The sequence below is a fragment of the Pleurodeles waltl genome, chromosome 11 (assembly GCF_031143425.1).
Source record: "Pleurodeles waltl isolate 20211129_DDA chromosome 11, aPleWal1.hap1.20221129, whole genome shotgun sequence".
Lineage (NCBI taxonomy): Eukaryota > Metazoa > Chordata > Amphibia > Caudata > Salamandridae > Pleurodeles > Pleurodeles waltl.
This window is the reverse complement of record NC_090450.1, coordinates 753401850-753417491: the sequence shown is the minus strand read 5'-3', so window position 1 is coordinate 753417491 and position 15642 is coordinate 753401850. Positions and strand designations below refer to the sequence as shown.

The window sequence follows — 15642 nt, the reverse complement described above, 5'->3', positions numbered from 1 at the left end:
GGTGAGGCAGATTTGTCACTCATGCCAGTCCTTGATGGAGTCTTAGCATTGCGTGGAGATACTCAAACGAGACAGCACTCTGAGTTCATGATAAAGGCAATTCAATATAATACTAATTACTATCCACAAATGACATGTGTTTCATCTGGTGTACAACAGGATTTCCCTTCCTCACCAACTATGACTCTTCAAGCTTTTCTTAATGTGCAGGAAATTCAGTAAGAGGGAACACAGTACTTAAGAGGAGGAGTGAGGAAATTACTAGCAGTTGGACCAGTGGATTTGTTTGCAGGGAAAGTAAAGGTGTCTGGTGCCTTATCCTGGAGACCCCACACCGGTTTGCTGCTCAACTCTGCTGATGTTGCACTCTAGCTGTTAATTTGCCCCAGACTCCCATTAAAATCAACTGTGAGACCATCCATTCTCGCTTGCACCTTGGCAGAGAACCCTCTGTCCAAATGTCATCATCTGTCTATCAGAGTTCAGAGAGCCAAGGTTAAATATCACCAACCCACCAAGGGTAGAACGGATTGGTCTGCCTTTCTAATATGATTTGTGTTGCTGCAACATTAAGGTTTATTTTATTGTTAGACCTTCCTGCTTTATATCTATTTCAATTTTTGGCTGCATCCATAACACTGTCACCAACTGGGTGTGGGGAGTAATGGAGAGACTGTAGCTTCGCTGCTCCGGGAGGGCTCGGAGAGATGCCCCACATCGATGGCTTGACCATTTTCATCTTCCAGCCTGACCTTCAATGATCATGGAAGTACTGTGTAAGTTATTGCGTATGGTCCTTCCCATCCATCTGGAACTTACCAAAAGTGTGGGGTAGGCTCCTTTATCTGTAGTGATGGTCTCCAGGGAACTGTAGGCGATGGATGTATGTAGACTACACAAAAGCCAAAAGAAAGCATTCAATCCATAGAAGTTCTCTTTAAGGACCCACAGGGAGGTGATTCGGCGTGTAGGTATGGCTGCATACTGTACCCTTTACTGACTTACTGCTAGTGCTCTTTATAACCCCTTGCAGTGAAATTGCATCTTACTTTGTGACCATCCTCATTCCGCCAAGGATTTTACACTCATTTCTGTCAAATGCAGGTTGCATTACTGTGTACACTAAGTTGACCCAGCAATTTCAGTAATTACAGAAGCTGCTTTCCTTATGGTCCCAATATTCACACACCCTCCAATAACAGCCTTTTGTCACCAATCGTAAATATCATCTGATCAAATATGTGCAAACTCATTAAAGGAGGCATCACCAAAGACGCAAAGCAACAGGAAGTTGAAACAAAATATCCAGGTTTACCCAAGGACAAAGAATGAATTACAAAGGTACTTTAGTGCCACATACTAGCAACCTGTGCTCTGACCGGCAGATAGAGAAGATACATATATAGTATTACTCAGTCTTATTTCATTATAACACGCTCTAAAGTTACAGATAATATAGGGAAAAACTAAGATAACCATATGCACTCCAAAGAGGAGAGCTGGCTAGGTAATGAGCAATCTGCAAGAAGAGTATCCATAAAATAAGATATGTAAAATGCTTTTCCAAATATAAATTTTGCCCACATTCAACATCAAGAAAAATTCCAAAAGGCGTGCTCGTGAAAAGGAGGCTACGAAGAGTGTAACAAAACACATCCTGGCCAGAAACTGTTGCCAGGCAGCACAAACACAATATGCCTCACTCCTTGAACCCAGGCAGCAGACATTACCAAAAAGTGATGTCTGTGCTTCTGCAGAGGAACCTCATGCACTTACTCTGACTTTACTTCTTTTGCCTTGTGATAAGAAGAAGGTAGGATGACTACCAATAAAAAGTATGTGAAAGGTATGCAACTTATGAGTGAGGTCTAGACAAAGCCTTTCGCAACAGCGGGGTATATCAATGCTAGGAGGATATGTACAATTTAAAAGAAGGCATGTAAAAACAGAACAGTTCAAGAAAATGTGTAAAACAATAAAAAATGTGTTATAAAATAAATTATAAGGGTTTTTGGGGTGGGAGGGGGGCGGTGGATAATTGTGAATAACGAAAGAAATATTAACATTCTGTTCGGTATTCAGTATGCCAGCCCTGATAATTATTGTAAATTGATCACAAGAATTGCCAGCAAATGTATCCTGTTTACATAGGCAAAATGCTCCTCACATCAATACTGAGTGGAAGAGAGACATTCTTCTGAGTATAAGGTCTAATCTTTCCGGAAAAGCTAAGATTTTCATTTTAGAAGTACACTTCTTGAATATCATGTCGAGAACAACAGAATATTTTCCAAAATTTAGAAAGAAAATACTGAGACTACAGTCACTCCTGAATGTCGCAAGTAAACTGAAGACAATCTACAACGACACAACAGCTCAATTTGATCAGTCGATTACCCATTAAAAGAGGTGCACCCAATTTGCTTGCTTAGGGAAAGTGCCATTAAGGTCATAACTTTGGTAAAAATGTTAGGTGCATAAGTCAGGCCGAAAGGCAGCTTAATCATAAATCTGAACAATGGGCCAGTGATAATATACTCAGAGAAACTCTAAGGAGATTGGCTAGACTAGCAACTCCAGTTCTTTAAGAATCTGCAACACCAGTACCATCTGGAGATTTTACTTTCTAGCAAACCTGCACATAAATCCAATCTCAAGCAAAGGCCATGCCCTATTCTGGAACCAGGCAGTATTTCGAACACCAAAAACTTCTAATCTATCCAAGTGAGTGCACAAAGCGGGCAGGACACATGCTGCAATTTTGAATGGTGCTACTCATCTTGATATGGCTGGTGGCCAGTAGCTAAAAATAACCAGGAATACTGGACAAGTGGGTTGAGGTAGTTAGAAATCAACAGCACCAAGCAGCCATAGTCAAAACTATTTCCACCCAATGGATCCAAGTGCTTTGACGCCATAGCCAGGTGGCAAAAAGAAAAGCATTATGTGCTGCTTAGAAGATAAACGTGCGCCCCAAAGCTTCCTGATGTGGGTGTGCACTGATTAATTCGTCATCACTAGCTACAAGTCTAAGGGCCCGATTTATATTTTGGTGGACGGGTTCCGAATATCCTGTCCGCCGAAATCTAAATTCCTTTATTTCCTATGGGATTTTATATTTCCATGGACAGGATATCTATCACCGTTGTGACGGAAAAACCGTCCGCCGAAATCTAAATCAGGCCCTAAGTTGGTGAGACAGTTGCATTCTGGAACGCTAAAGAAGAAAAAGGATATTCTTACGGTGTGGTAATGTAGTCAGTAAGAGCATCAAGGTGATCATTTCATATGCAAACAATGCTGGTTCCAGACCTCAATAAACATTGCATTTATGATAGGTGGAGAAAAGCTGCAGGATCAAAATGTCTCTGCTGCTTTCTCGAACACAGCAGTGCTCCCTTATTGGAGAAGAAGTGGTAGTGATTTCTCCTCTCGGGGGAGTTATCACATACATTTCAGCATTTTTGTACGGGAAAGTGGGAGATTTAAAAAAAAAAATAATAATCCAGAGAATGCATTTCCCCATCTCACTTCTATTGAAGAAGAGGCCATTTCAGGTGAGATACAGCCAAAATTAAGCCATTTATGGCTTTAAAAAAATTGAAGTCTACCGTCTGAATCGGGTCTACTAGCATGCATGTCATTCACCTCATTAGCATTCTGTAAGTCTAGAAGGAAGTCTGCAACAGATGCCAAAGGTGCCAGGAGCTGGACCACCAATGAAAGGCCATTTCCATCACTTGTAGGGCTCTGTGAAATAGAAAGCATCTGAATCAAAACCAAAGAGTGCCTCAAATCTCTTGAACTACTTTGTGGTTGCAGTATCCTCTGAACAAATGGAATATCCTTCGAACAAAGCATTCTTCATTGAAAAAGTATGGAAACCTGTCTATTTGCTGTTTTTCAAAATCAGAAGTGTGTAGACAAGAATGCGTTGGATGCCACTGGGCACACTCTGCAATGTGCCATGCAATTACCCAGGGGTGCCATAGGTTTTTGAAGTAGCACTGAACAAGTCCTTCAAGGGAACCCACAGAGAAAAAGAAGAACATAAATCCATCTGGAAATATATCACAAAACATCTGCAACAGTCAATACAAAACAATGCTGGATTTATGAAAGACACTTAGGTTACAGCTTCCCCAATGAAGCCAGGTTTAGTCAGATTACAATTCAGAGAGGCCTATGCTGGCAAAAACACTGTTAGTGGAGGCACTACTCAGAGCGGACCAAAATCTCTTGTGGGCAAAGGAAGAAATATGTTCTATTATGGTTACACCCCTTGAGCTCTGTAAACTGATGGACCTATAAGGAAGCAGTATGTCTAAAAAAAAAAACTGGGATAACTCAAAAGGTCTAGCACTAAATCCTGAACCTCCCAAATAACTGCAGCTGTGATTCGCAGAAATAAAACAAGCATGACACAGGTGTCTGTGTGGTTTGAGGGGTGGATGGGGTGAACTGCAGCTGTGATTCACAGAAATAAAACAAGCATGACACACGTGCGTGTGGTGGGGGGTGACTTTATAGGAAGTACCAGTCATGCTGGCAGTATCACTAGATCTTTGCCTAGCACCCACCAGGGGAATTATATGAAGACTTGTCTCATGAATTGGAGGGACATCTGGCTGAGGAGTCTGCAGGAAGAATATGCATTAAAAAGAAAAAGACCTGTCACCTCCTCCCAACAAAATTAAGAATACATGTTGCAAAGCATTCTAACCTTTCCATCAAAGGGCAGCCCACCATACCTACAAACCTCCCACACTATATAAAAACAATCAAAATACATAAAAACCCCATTGGATCTGCTTTAGACTTCAGGTCACCAGTGTTTCAACTGTCTATGTAACTAGACATATAAAGTTAAGAAATCTCCATTTCTAAATTCTTGATCAACCAAGGGTGGTGCCATGTCCATAAATTGTTCGGCACCGTGTCCAGAGGGAAACAGGGTAGGCTTTATGAATATGAGAGCCATATTATCAAAGACACAAAGAGCATCAGTGAGCATACCCATCAACACATCATCATCAAATCTACCACTAACAAAATACCATTGCATAATGACGCTAACACCATTCTACAATATGGAACACAAAAAGACAACCTAAAACAAAGCAACAAAAGTCTTTATCCACTGACTCCCTTTTACGAAGTGTGTATTTTCTACTCTTGATTACACAATATAGGGTGTAGGCACTGTAGCATTTGACCTTTTTTCCTTATATCATCATATAGGTCTATAAATCTCTTGTGAGGTCACACTCGGGTTGGAATGTGTTACAAGTGTGTGATAGTGGACGCTGTAGAGGCTTGGTGTTTTTCCTTCTTAAAAGAAAAGTCATGTAAATTGTTTAGTTTCATTTGTGAATAGGTACTTTAGAACAGAAAGCAAAAGAAGCGTAAATGAAAAGAAACTATTAGAACAAAAATAGAAAGTCATTTTACCCGTAGCAGCTCTGCCGACATTGGCCTGTCTTGAGGTATTTTCTGCAAGCAATAATCAACAAATCCCCTAAACGAATCAGTCCTGCAAGTAAATAAATTCAAATAAATTAACATTGAACAAATACAATCAGATCAGTATTGCAGCAGATAAGTATTGCAGGCACTGGTCACCTGGCAAAGCAAATTTCAAAACACAAATTAAATTATTGAGTCTGGATTTTTGAAGAGGAGTACTTATCCATTTTTCGGTCGAGCATATCAGCGCGCAAGTGCTGCCTATCCAACGTGTTGATATCAATGTGGGCTTTTAACCATGCCCACCTCACGCCCATCAGTTTCACTTGTTCGTTGGCTTGCCTTTCAAAAATCCTTTGATGACATTGATAAATGCTTTACGTTTGTCCCTCCTTGGTGCAGTTTTGTTACCGCTTTGGCCATCGACCCTATTACATGGATAACTGCACTTCTGCCGATATATTTGACCAAGTGAACTTCTTTTTCCATTCGTGTCTCTCCTTCACGTTCAAGCTCATGGCGGCCATGGCGCTCTGAACTGACTTGCTTATGTCAACTGATTTATCTCATTTTCAATTAATGTGGCAAGAAAAGTCCAGTTAGGTATTTACAATGATAATAGCTCTAACTCGAACAAATGTAAGACCCATTGCACTGCAAATGCTTGTTGCTGTGTGTGACGATGAGCACAAATGTAGCCGTCAAATTCTTTTACAGTGTTAGGGTTAATTCACCAATCACCATCCTCGCTACATCAAGCATCCATTCAGTTGTGCATTCTAACATGAACACATCATCTATTCAAGTAAAAATGAAGCATTAGTCAGGATTTTAAACTTTGACCCTCGGTCTATCTCAAGGAGTAATACATAATCCGAATTAGTGCAATAGTTTATTCACACCCATGCTCTCTCAGGTGCACACAAGAACTCCCCCAAATTTAATGTAGAAAAGCAAAACATTATTCCTTCATGATGGTTAATGAACAATGCTTGTTCATGCTTTGATACTACACCTGGCCCAGCCAATACCATCTTATCTTTAGACTTTCCCTTCTTCCCAGGAAAAGTACTGCTTTTTGTTAAAGCACAAAGCCACAAGTGTTTACATGAAATGTGAGACTGTAAAAATATATTTTCTGGAAACAAAAAGGTACATGATCCACCTGGTGTATGTATTATTGTCTGTCTTGTGTTCATAACCTGTGTGTTTGATGAGGGACAATTTTCTTTCCACCAAATGGATCAACTGTACAACGTCACCATGATCAGTGCCCTATCTGCTGACCTGCCTTTTCATTTGGCTGAAGAGGTTTGCAGATTTCTTTACTGCAGAACCAATAACTTTAAAAAAAACTCCATTACAGACCTTTTTATGATTGGTTCTGAAGTCTTCCGTGACCATGGATTGCTAGTAGAAGTGCCTGATAACGTAAAATGTGCACTCTGGTTCCCACTCTGATTCAGTTGGTGTGAGGGTAATTGCTTTGCCATTTACAAATTAATATGAAGCAGCTGCAGTGGGAATAATTCTTTCAAATGTTTATGAGCATGGTATGTTTCCCAGTATATTTATTTAAGAAGGACAAAACCAAATCAGGACATGTGAAAAAAACAAAAGCCAATATACCCTTACAGGGAAGGTGTGGTTTATTACTATCAACAGCAGTCACACACTGTAGAGTCACAATTGCCATGATATAAATAAGCATTTGTAATACAACAGGTCTCGCATTTGCTTGAGGTAGAGCTATTGGCACTGTAAATTCATAACTGGATTTTTCTTGCCACATACATTGGCCAACCCTGCCTCCTATTTCTTCTCCTCCTGCCATATAATTCCAGTAGCCCTGCATATACCTAAAGCACTTCCATTATCTTCTTCCTCTATCTGCAGCAAAAATTAAAATGTTGCCTTTTAGCATCCGAATTTAAATCTGCCATGCTAATTTTAATAGAATAACATTTTCACCATTCCACCATGACAGTTGCTGGCTGGCTAACACAATTCCCGAAAAGAGACACAAGAAAGCCCAGCGGAAAAATAAACTAGAAGGGTCACCCAAACATAGCAAGAGTGTTCAAACAGTCATAGTGTAATAAGGATGTTAAGTTGGCCTGAATCATGGTCATAACTGTAATAAGGAGAGATTATTAAAACATATACAATTATCATATAAATTGTTTCAGAAATAAACTTTTGGCATTAGACTGTTATGCTCAAAACAGCCACTAGAAGGCACCACAACAAAAATATAATTTGTAAAAAAGATGGTCATGTAACCATATTGTTAGACCCTAGAGGGCATAACCCTAAAACAAAACTTCTAGCCATGAGAAAGCTTAAAAGACACAATGGTGAGAATAGTTATTATGTTGGGGTTCACACTAACCTATTGTGGGGATCCATAGATGATGTAGATAGAAAAAGGGGGTTGAAGGTGGTCCCATTGTCCTAGGACTACCACAGGCTGAATTATGAGCAAAAATGTTTTGGACAAGTAATGCCATACAAAGAATTATGGTTCAAGTTTCCTTGCCACAAATATTTTAATATGTTTGATATGACTGCAATGCTTAGAACAGCCACTACATGACACCACAATGAAAATAGCATTTGTAAGAAAAATGGACAAGTAACTATATACTTAGCCCCTAGAGGGCATAACCACACAAAAAAGGAAAATGGCAATAAATAATGAAGTGGAACCATATATTTAGCCCCTGAGTGCGTAGTGCATTACACATTTGTAAGGGTAGCAGGCCTATAGCAATGATATTACAAACAAGGCCCTTAAAACACAAGCTATACTCAGCTGTAAAACAAAAGTTCCAGCCATGAGAGAGCTTAAAAACACACTGAATGGTGGGAAGGGTTATTATTTTGGGGTCCCAGCCAACCTAGTGTGGGGACCCAGAGATGACCTGAAGAGTGCATTGTGCTGAACATCTTGGTGGTGGTCCAATTGTCCTAGAAAAACCACAGGTTGAGTTATCAGCAAAAATGTTTTGTAAATGTTATGCCCTGCAAAGCATCATAGGGTGAGTTGCCCGAGTGCAGTGAATATTGTAGTATTGGCTCTTCTGCTGTGCCACTGTGCCGAGAGAGACGCTTTTACAATTTCTTTTTCACATAAAGCATTTACCAATTTCAAGTGTTGTAAGGGGAGAGCCCCAAGAAATTACTCTGATTAAGTAACTGTGAAAATGTGACCAGCACTCCAGTACCACCGATCGAGTTCATGCTGTTGTGCCTGTTCGCGCTGTGAGAGGCATGGGCACCATGCAGCATGAAGGGAAGAGACAAAAGAAAAAAATAGTTCACCCACGCTGAAGTATACCGGCAATCGTGCAATAATCCATGTAACAGGGGCAGTCAGCAAGGTGTGACAAAAAAAGCCTCAAGCCAGGAAAAAACGTAAAGCATTTACAAGTGACATCAAGTGTTTTTTGAAAGGCAAGCCCAGGAACGAATCAAAGTGATGGACGTGAGATAGGCGTGGTTAAAAGCCCACAACACTTACAACAGGTCAAAGTGCTTGTGTGCTCATCCTAAAAAAAAAAAATCAGTTTCAGAACGCTACTTGTCTTCAGGTGCACCTCTGAGTTGGCACCAGCCTATTACTCTAATTTGTTTGTGTTCAGCATCAACTGAATTTTTCCACCTACGAGAAATAATGACACTTTCTAGATTTTCTTACACATTCTTTGATTGTCACTATTCCACATTAAAAGACCCTCATTTCTGAAACACACTATACCCAAACACTTGACAGATCCCTCTCTACAGGGCGAATTTAAAGGCTGCATAAAGCTTGAACATGAATTTCAATAATGTATGAAACAGTCCATGCACTAAGGAACATCTTTTTATTTTTGCTCTCCTTCAGCTTTCTGCCTTCTGAGCCGAAGGACACCACCACCAGCTTACTAGTCTACTACTAGTAGGAACAACATCTGGATGAATTTCAAAATACTCCAGCAGGAATTTCCCTTGGGTGCTCTGAATTCGTAATACAGTTCAGTTTTGGATTAAAATGCTCTCTGTGTCTCCAGTACTTCATACTGAATAGCTGCCTTCCTTTGAGCAGAATGAGATGCGGGGTCCTTTGTAACTGTGAGTGTACAACATCAGTCCCAGCTTCTTCTGAATTTCCTCATGCCTTTTTTTAATTCAGCAGTGAATGTACACTTGTTTAATGGGTTTGGGAAAAGAAGCCTTGGAACATTGGATTAAATTACAGAAATCCATCATGGCTGTTGCACCGTAACGTATTAGCGCATTTAGCAGTCAACACCAAAAACATTTACCTCTTCTTGTCTGGTGGCTTATTTTGTGTATGTGTTGATACCAACAGAAATTGTCCGTCTTCTGGAAGTGGTAAAGTTACTATCTAATGAAAAGGCTCTCACCTCTAATCAGAGTAATTAGAAAACCACAGCTACAGTAATACTCTAAGAGTCCTCTGAGTCCTGCCAAACATGTCCTGGTTGGATGTCATAAATATGGTCATACAGATCTAAACTGCTTATTTTTTTAAGAACGTCTGCAGAATTCCCACGATTTTTAGAGATTAAATATGGTCGTAAGTAGACAACTTTAGAAAGTTTTTGCACAAACTAAAAGCTCTTCATGGCATGTTTACAAGCCAGCCTCTCACTCCCTTCACAGGTAGACCTACCAAGCGGAAAAAGCTATTTATGGCATTGAATAAGAAGGAAGTAATCAGACAGTGAGAGATAGAGTTCTCACACAAACTCTGCTTGTTTTTACAGGTACCCAGTGATCACAGATAATACACCACCTACACATAATATGCATTTCAAAAGTAGTGCACCTAAAAGGGAAGATATACCGCACTTCCCCCTTCTACAGTGCGAAGATTTGTATGTGACAGATGCACTTTTTAGGGCACAAGCCACCACAGAAAGTCCTTGAACAGTTTATATCTTCATAAGGAAATGTTTATTTCCAGCCAATTCCATTCCTTTCTAGGATCATAGGGCACTTCAACATCTTCTTACCGTACATTTCCGGGAAATCATAGGTTGTAGTCGATTTTCAGCCAACACGTTTTGTCAACAGGATTAACACTATGACTTCGTCAGGGCTGCTATTTCAAAGTACAAATGCCAATCTCTAGATTGGATTTTACTGCAGCTGCCAGGCTTCATACCAAATACACCGTGTTACTTAGGACCGCGCTGCTGTCTCCTTCTCCCAGGGGTCGAGGGGGGCAAAGTCTGAGAACCCTGGTACCACTTGAAAGACAATTAATGTCACAATGATGAAGTAATCACAGGGCAGGCCTTGGATGATGCTGCACATAAAGGCCCTTGGCTGAGGGCTGACAGATCAAAAGCTTAACCTTTGGTAAGATTAAGCACACCATGTGCTCAATTGAGAGCATCCATTCCATGTGGATACTAGATATGAATGAGGAATGAGAGATAGAAAGTGATATGGGGCATGATGGAGACAAAAGAGCAACCAAAAACGGGAGCAGTAAGATGTTTTATGAAGGGTGCAGTCATAACCAAAATAAACGTGTATCTAACAAAATACAAGGGCCAGGAAGGAAATAATAGAATGTAAGCAGGATTATACAAAAGAACAAAACAAAACAATGAAGAAAGGTAGGTCGATGGAGAATGAGATAGAGGAGAGTGAATGCGACATCTTGCTTTTGTGCATGCACGGTGTTTGGTTGATTGATATTTTATCTTCAAACGATTTGATGGCTGTAGATTTATTTATTTGTGGGATTTCTATAGTGCAAAGCTTGTCAGTAGTGCAAAGTAGTTACTCATATATAACAAACACAAAAAAATCAAGGAGAAGATCCCATTCAGCAAGACTGTGAGGTGCAATCTGCAGAGTTAAGTACCCAAGTCTTTTCTGGAGGATGAAAGATCTGAGCTGAGCTTTTCATCTTCCAGGATATATTTCCCTACCACCTGGAGACTAGGAAAAAAACCTTTTGTTTTTGAGGCTTTCTATTAGTCGGGATTTCCTCCTTGTGTAACTGTAGCCTCATCATGCTCAGCAGGTGACAGTTGCTTCAGTTCTTTCTTCTGACTCCTGCTGACAGGACCTTTTAGGTTTTTTTCTCTACAAGACTCACCAGTTAGGTTTTGTCACAACTACTTCAATCAATGTTTTGTATTCTTCCTTGCATTTTCTGCAATTTCCTGTAAGGAATTTGTGTTATTTTGTCAGTAAAAATGCCATCTTTATTTGACAAGTGCCCTGACTGTGGAAGAAAGAAAGCCAAAACAGACATCCATGATGCATTTCTTCAACACCAGTATCTGATTATTCCAGATGTACTCTCCTTCACCAGTAGTCTTGCAGATTCTCCTTCACCACTACCACCATCTCAGTCACTACCTCTCTGGCCTCTGCCAGCACCGCCTCTACCTTCAGCCTCAGACCACACCTCCCTCCAGTACCAGGCCTCCTAGAACTGGCAATGGAACTCTTTTTGACTCTGGCCTCAACCAAGTTTGCTCTGTTGAGGCTACAAAAGAAGTACAGACCTCTTGAGCAGGAGACACCCTTCCTCCATTCAGACCCTTCTCAATACAGCGTTGTCATACTGGTGGCAAAGTAACACAATGCCACTACTTCTGCCTCTTCAGTGCCACCAAATAAAAAGTGCAAGAAGTTGGATCTTGTGGGCCGCAAAGTGTGTGGCACTACTGCAACTTCCATGAAAGCAGCCAGTGCAACTGCCTTTCTTGGCAGATATGATAGGGCACTGAGGGAGTGTGCCCAGAATGTCGCTGTAGATCTGCCCAGAGACAAACGTGAGGACTTCCTGGAAGTGGTAAACTAGGGTATGATGTCTCCAATCAGATAATAAGTGCTTCAGCCCATTCTTCTATACTAGCGGCACATGAATACTGTCATGGTGTAGCCCTGCTCAGACATTTTGTTGGGTCTGCCTCACATCTCTGAAACCAGAGTAACAACACAAATCATCAATCTACCTGGAAATGCAAGGAAAAAAGAAAACCTTTCAAGTCTTCCCAGTGGTGATACTACCCTCAGAGTGTTCAAACCCTTCATTGGTAATGATGGCAACAGTAGAAACAACAGCAATGACCCTATACGCAGCAGAGAAGGCAGCCTACGGGTGAGCCTCATGACAGCCAGCACAATGAGGAAAGCCCACAACAGCTGCAAAACCTGAAATGCTTCCTTCCCCCCTCTTCTGTTATCCACTCCGGAAAGGGGAAGTATTTCACACTTTCGGGCAGAGGGGCAAGAAATAACAAAAGATGCCTGGGTACTGAATATTGTGCCCCATGGATACTGTCTGAGGTTCACAAGTCCTCCTCCGACCATACCACCAAAACCATCCAATCACCACTTGCAGATGCTAAGATCAGAAATCAACATCTTGCTTCAGAAACATGCGGTGGAGGCCATTCCCTCACCAACAACGGGGAACAGGCATTTATTATAGATGCTTTCTGGTACAGAAAAAAGGCAAGAAATAATTGAGACCCATTCTGGACCTGAAATTCACCAACAAACGGATTAGATGAGAAAACATCTGGATGCTAGCCTAACATCAAAACTGTCCTTGGCTCTGCTCCATCAACCTCTAAAATGTATATTTTCACAAACCAATCGCAAGAAAACATTGAACAGTCTTGAGATTTGTGGTCGAGCAAGATCACTATCAGTACCAAGTACTTCCATTTATCCTAAAGTCAGCACCTGGAACATTCTCGAAGTATATGGCAGTAGTGGCTTCTTTCCTCAGAAAACATTGTGTTTTCGTCTATTCATACCTAGATGCCTGGCTAATAAAGGCATCAACATTTCAGGAAGACCTGCTTCATTATAAGTGGACCTGCGATTTAATTCATCGGTTGGGCCTTCATGTCAACAACAGCAAGTCATCACTGACCGCGGCTCAGACCTTGCATTATTTGGGAGCCTACATCGACACCATTCACGCAAAAGTGTGTCCTTCAGAGGAGAGACACTCTTTGATCCTTCAGAAACGTTACTCTCTCATGAAGGACTTTCATCCAACGGTCATCTCTCCTCAGCTCCTGCATCATCCTCACTCCAAATGCCCATCTCCACATGCAGCCTCTACAAGAATGCCTCGAGGACCAGCTAATGGGCGTTTGGGAGGACAGGATCAATCTGTCCCTTCATGCAAAACATTCCCTGAAATGGTGGTACTCCCCTGTCAATCTGTTTCAAGGAATGCCTTTTCACCAACAGAATCCTTCTCAGACCTTAGTGACGGATGCAGCACTACAGGAAAGGGGAGTCCACATGGATCATCTGTGTAAGAAATGGGGTCTTTGGTTGGCAGTCAGGTTACCCCCCTGTCCAAGCAAGGACCCTCATTCTAGTCAGGGTAAAGGTGAATCACCCTCAGCTAACCCCCGCTCGCCCACTTGGTAGCTTGGCAGGAGCAGGCAGGCTTAACTTCAGAGTGCTAGGTGTAAAGTATTTGTACCAACACACACAGTAACTTAATGAAAACACTACAAAATGACAACACAGGTTTAGAAAAATAGAAAATATTTATCTAAACAAACCAGGACCAAAACGACAAAAATCCACAATACACAAGTCAAGATATTGATTAAAAAGCAAAAAGAATCTTAAATCTTTGAGAAAACAGGTAAAACACTGTTAGCGTTGAAAAGTAGCTGGGTAGCGTCTCAGGAACTGGATGGGCACCACTTGGCAGGGCAGGAGTCTCAGCAGAGGCTCCAGGTGCTGGCAGAGAGAAGTCGTTGCTGTTCCTGAGACTTCAACAACAGGATGCAAGCTCTATTTCAAGCCCTTGGAGTTTTCGTCACAAGAAGGAAGGCAACACAAAGTCCAGTCTTTGTCCTCTTGAACAGACAGAAGCAGCAACTACAGGATGGCTCCACAAAGCACAGTCTCAGGCAGGGCAGCACTCCTCCTCAGCTCTTCCTCAGGCAGAGGTTCCACTTGGTGTCCAGAAGTGTTCTAAAGTCTGGGGTTTTGGGTGCCCTTCTTATACCCATTTTGCCCTATGAAGTAGGCTTACTTCAAAGAAAAGTCTCTCTTGTTTGTGAAATCCTGCCTTGCCCAGGCCAGGCCCCAGAAACACACCAGGGGGTTGGAGAATGCATTGTGAGAGGGCAGGTACAGCTCTTTCAGGTGTATTTGACCACACCTCTCCTCCCTCCTAGCACAGATGGCTCATCAGGAAATGCAGACTACACCCCAGCTCCTTTTGTGTCACTGTCTAGTGAGAGGTGCAACCAGCCCAACTGTCAAACTGACCCAGACAGGGAATCCACAAACAGCCAGAGTCACAGAAATGGTTTAAGCAGGAAAATGCTCACTTTCTAAAAGTGGCATTTTCAGAAACACAATCTTAAATCAACTTTACTAACATATGTATTTTTAAATTGTGAGTTCAGAGACCTCAAACTCCACATGTCTATCCGCTTCCAAAGGGAATCTACACTTTAATCATATTAAAAGGTAGGACCCATCTTAACCTATGAGAGGGACAGGCCTTGCAACAGTGAAAAACGAATTTAGCAGTATTTCACTGTCAGGACATATAAAATACATTACTATGGGCCTGATTACAACTTTGGAGGAGGTGTTAATCCGTCCCAAAAGTGACGGTAAAGTGACGGATATACCACCAGCCGTATTACGAGTCCATTATATCCTATGGAACTCGTAATACGGCTGGTGGTATATCCGTCACATTTGGGACAGATTAACACCTCCTCCAAAGTTGTAATCAGGCCCTATATGTCCTACCTTAACCATACACTGCACCCTGCCCTTAGGGCTACCTGGGGCCTACCTTAGGGGTGTCTTATATGTAAGAAAAAGGAAGGCTTAGGCCTGGCTATTGGGGACACTTGCCAAGTCGAATTTACAGTTAAAAACTGCACACACAGACACTGCAGTGGCAGGTCTGAGACATGATTACAGAGCTACTTATGTGGGTGGCACAACCAGTGCTGCAGGCCCACTAGTAGCATTTAATTTAGAGGCCCTGGGCACCTCAGGTGCACTTTACAAGGGACTTACTAGTAAATCAAATATGCCAATCATGGATAAGCCAATTACATACACATTTTGAATAGGAGACCACACCAAAGATGAAAAGCCTAACAATCTGTAAATTCAGGGGTCGTGCTCTCC

The 15642-nt window shown here is 41.6% G+C and overlaps 1 protein-coding gene across 4 annotated transcripts in view; it reads right to left on the bottom strand.

The window, feature by feature from the left end:
- TAOK3 (TAO kinase 3) overlaps positions 1-15642 on the bottom strand; it is a 1041334-nt gene that overhangs the window by 538869 nt on the left and 486823 nt on the right. For all 4 annotated transcript variants that reach the window (XM_069214478.1, XM_069214480.1, XM_069214479.1 and 1 more), the window contains one exon: positions 5452-5533. In XM_069214478.1, coding sequence (XP_069070579.1) covers positions 5452-5533 — 82 coding nt within the window. The remainder of the gene's footprint in view (positions 1-5451; positions 5534-15642) is intronic.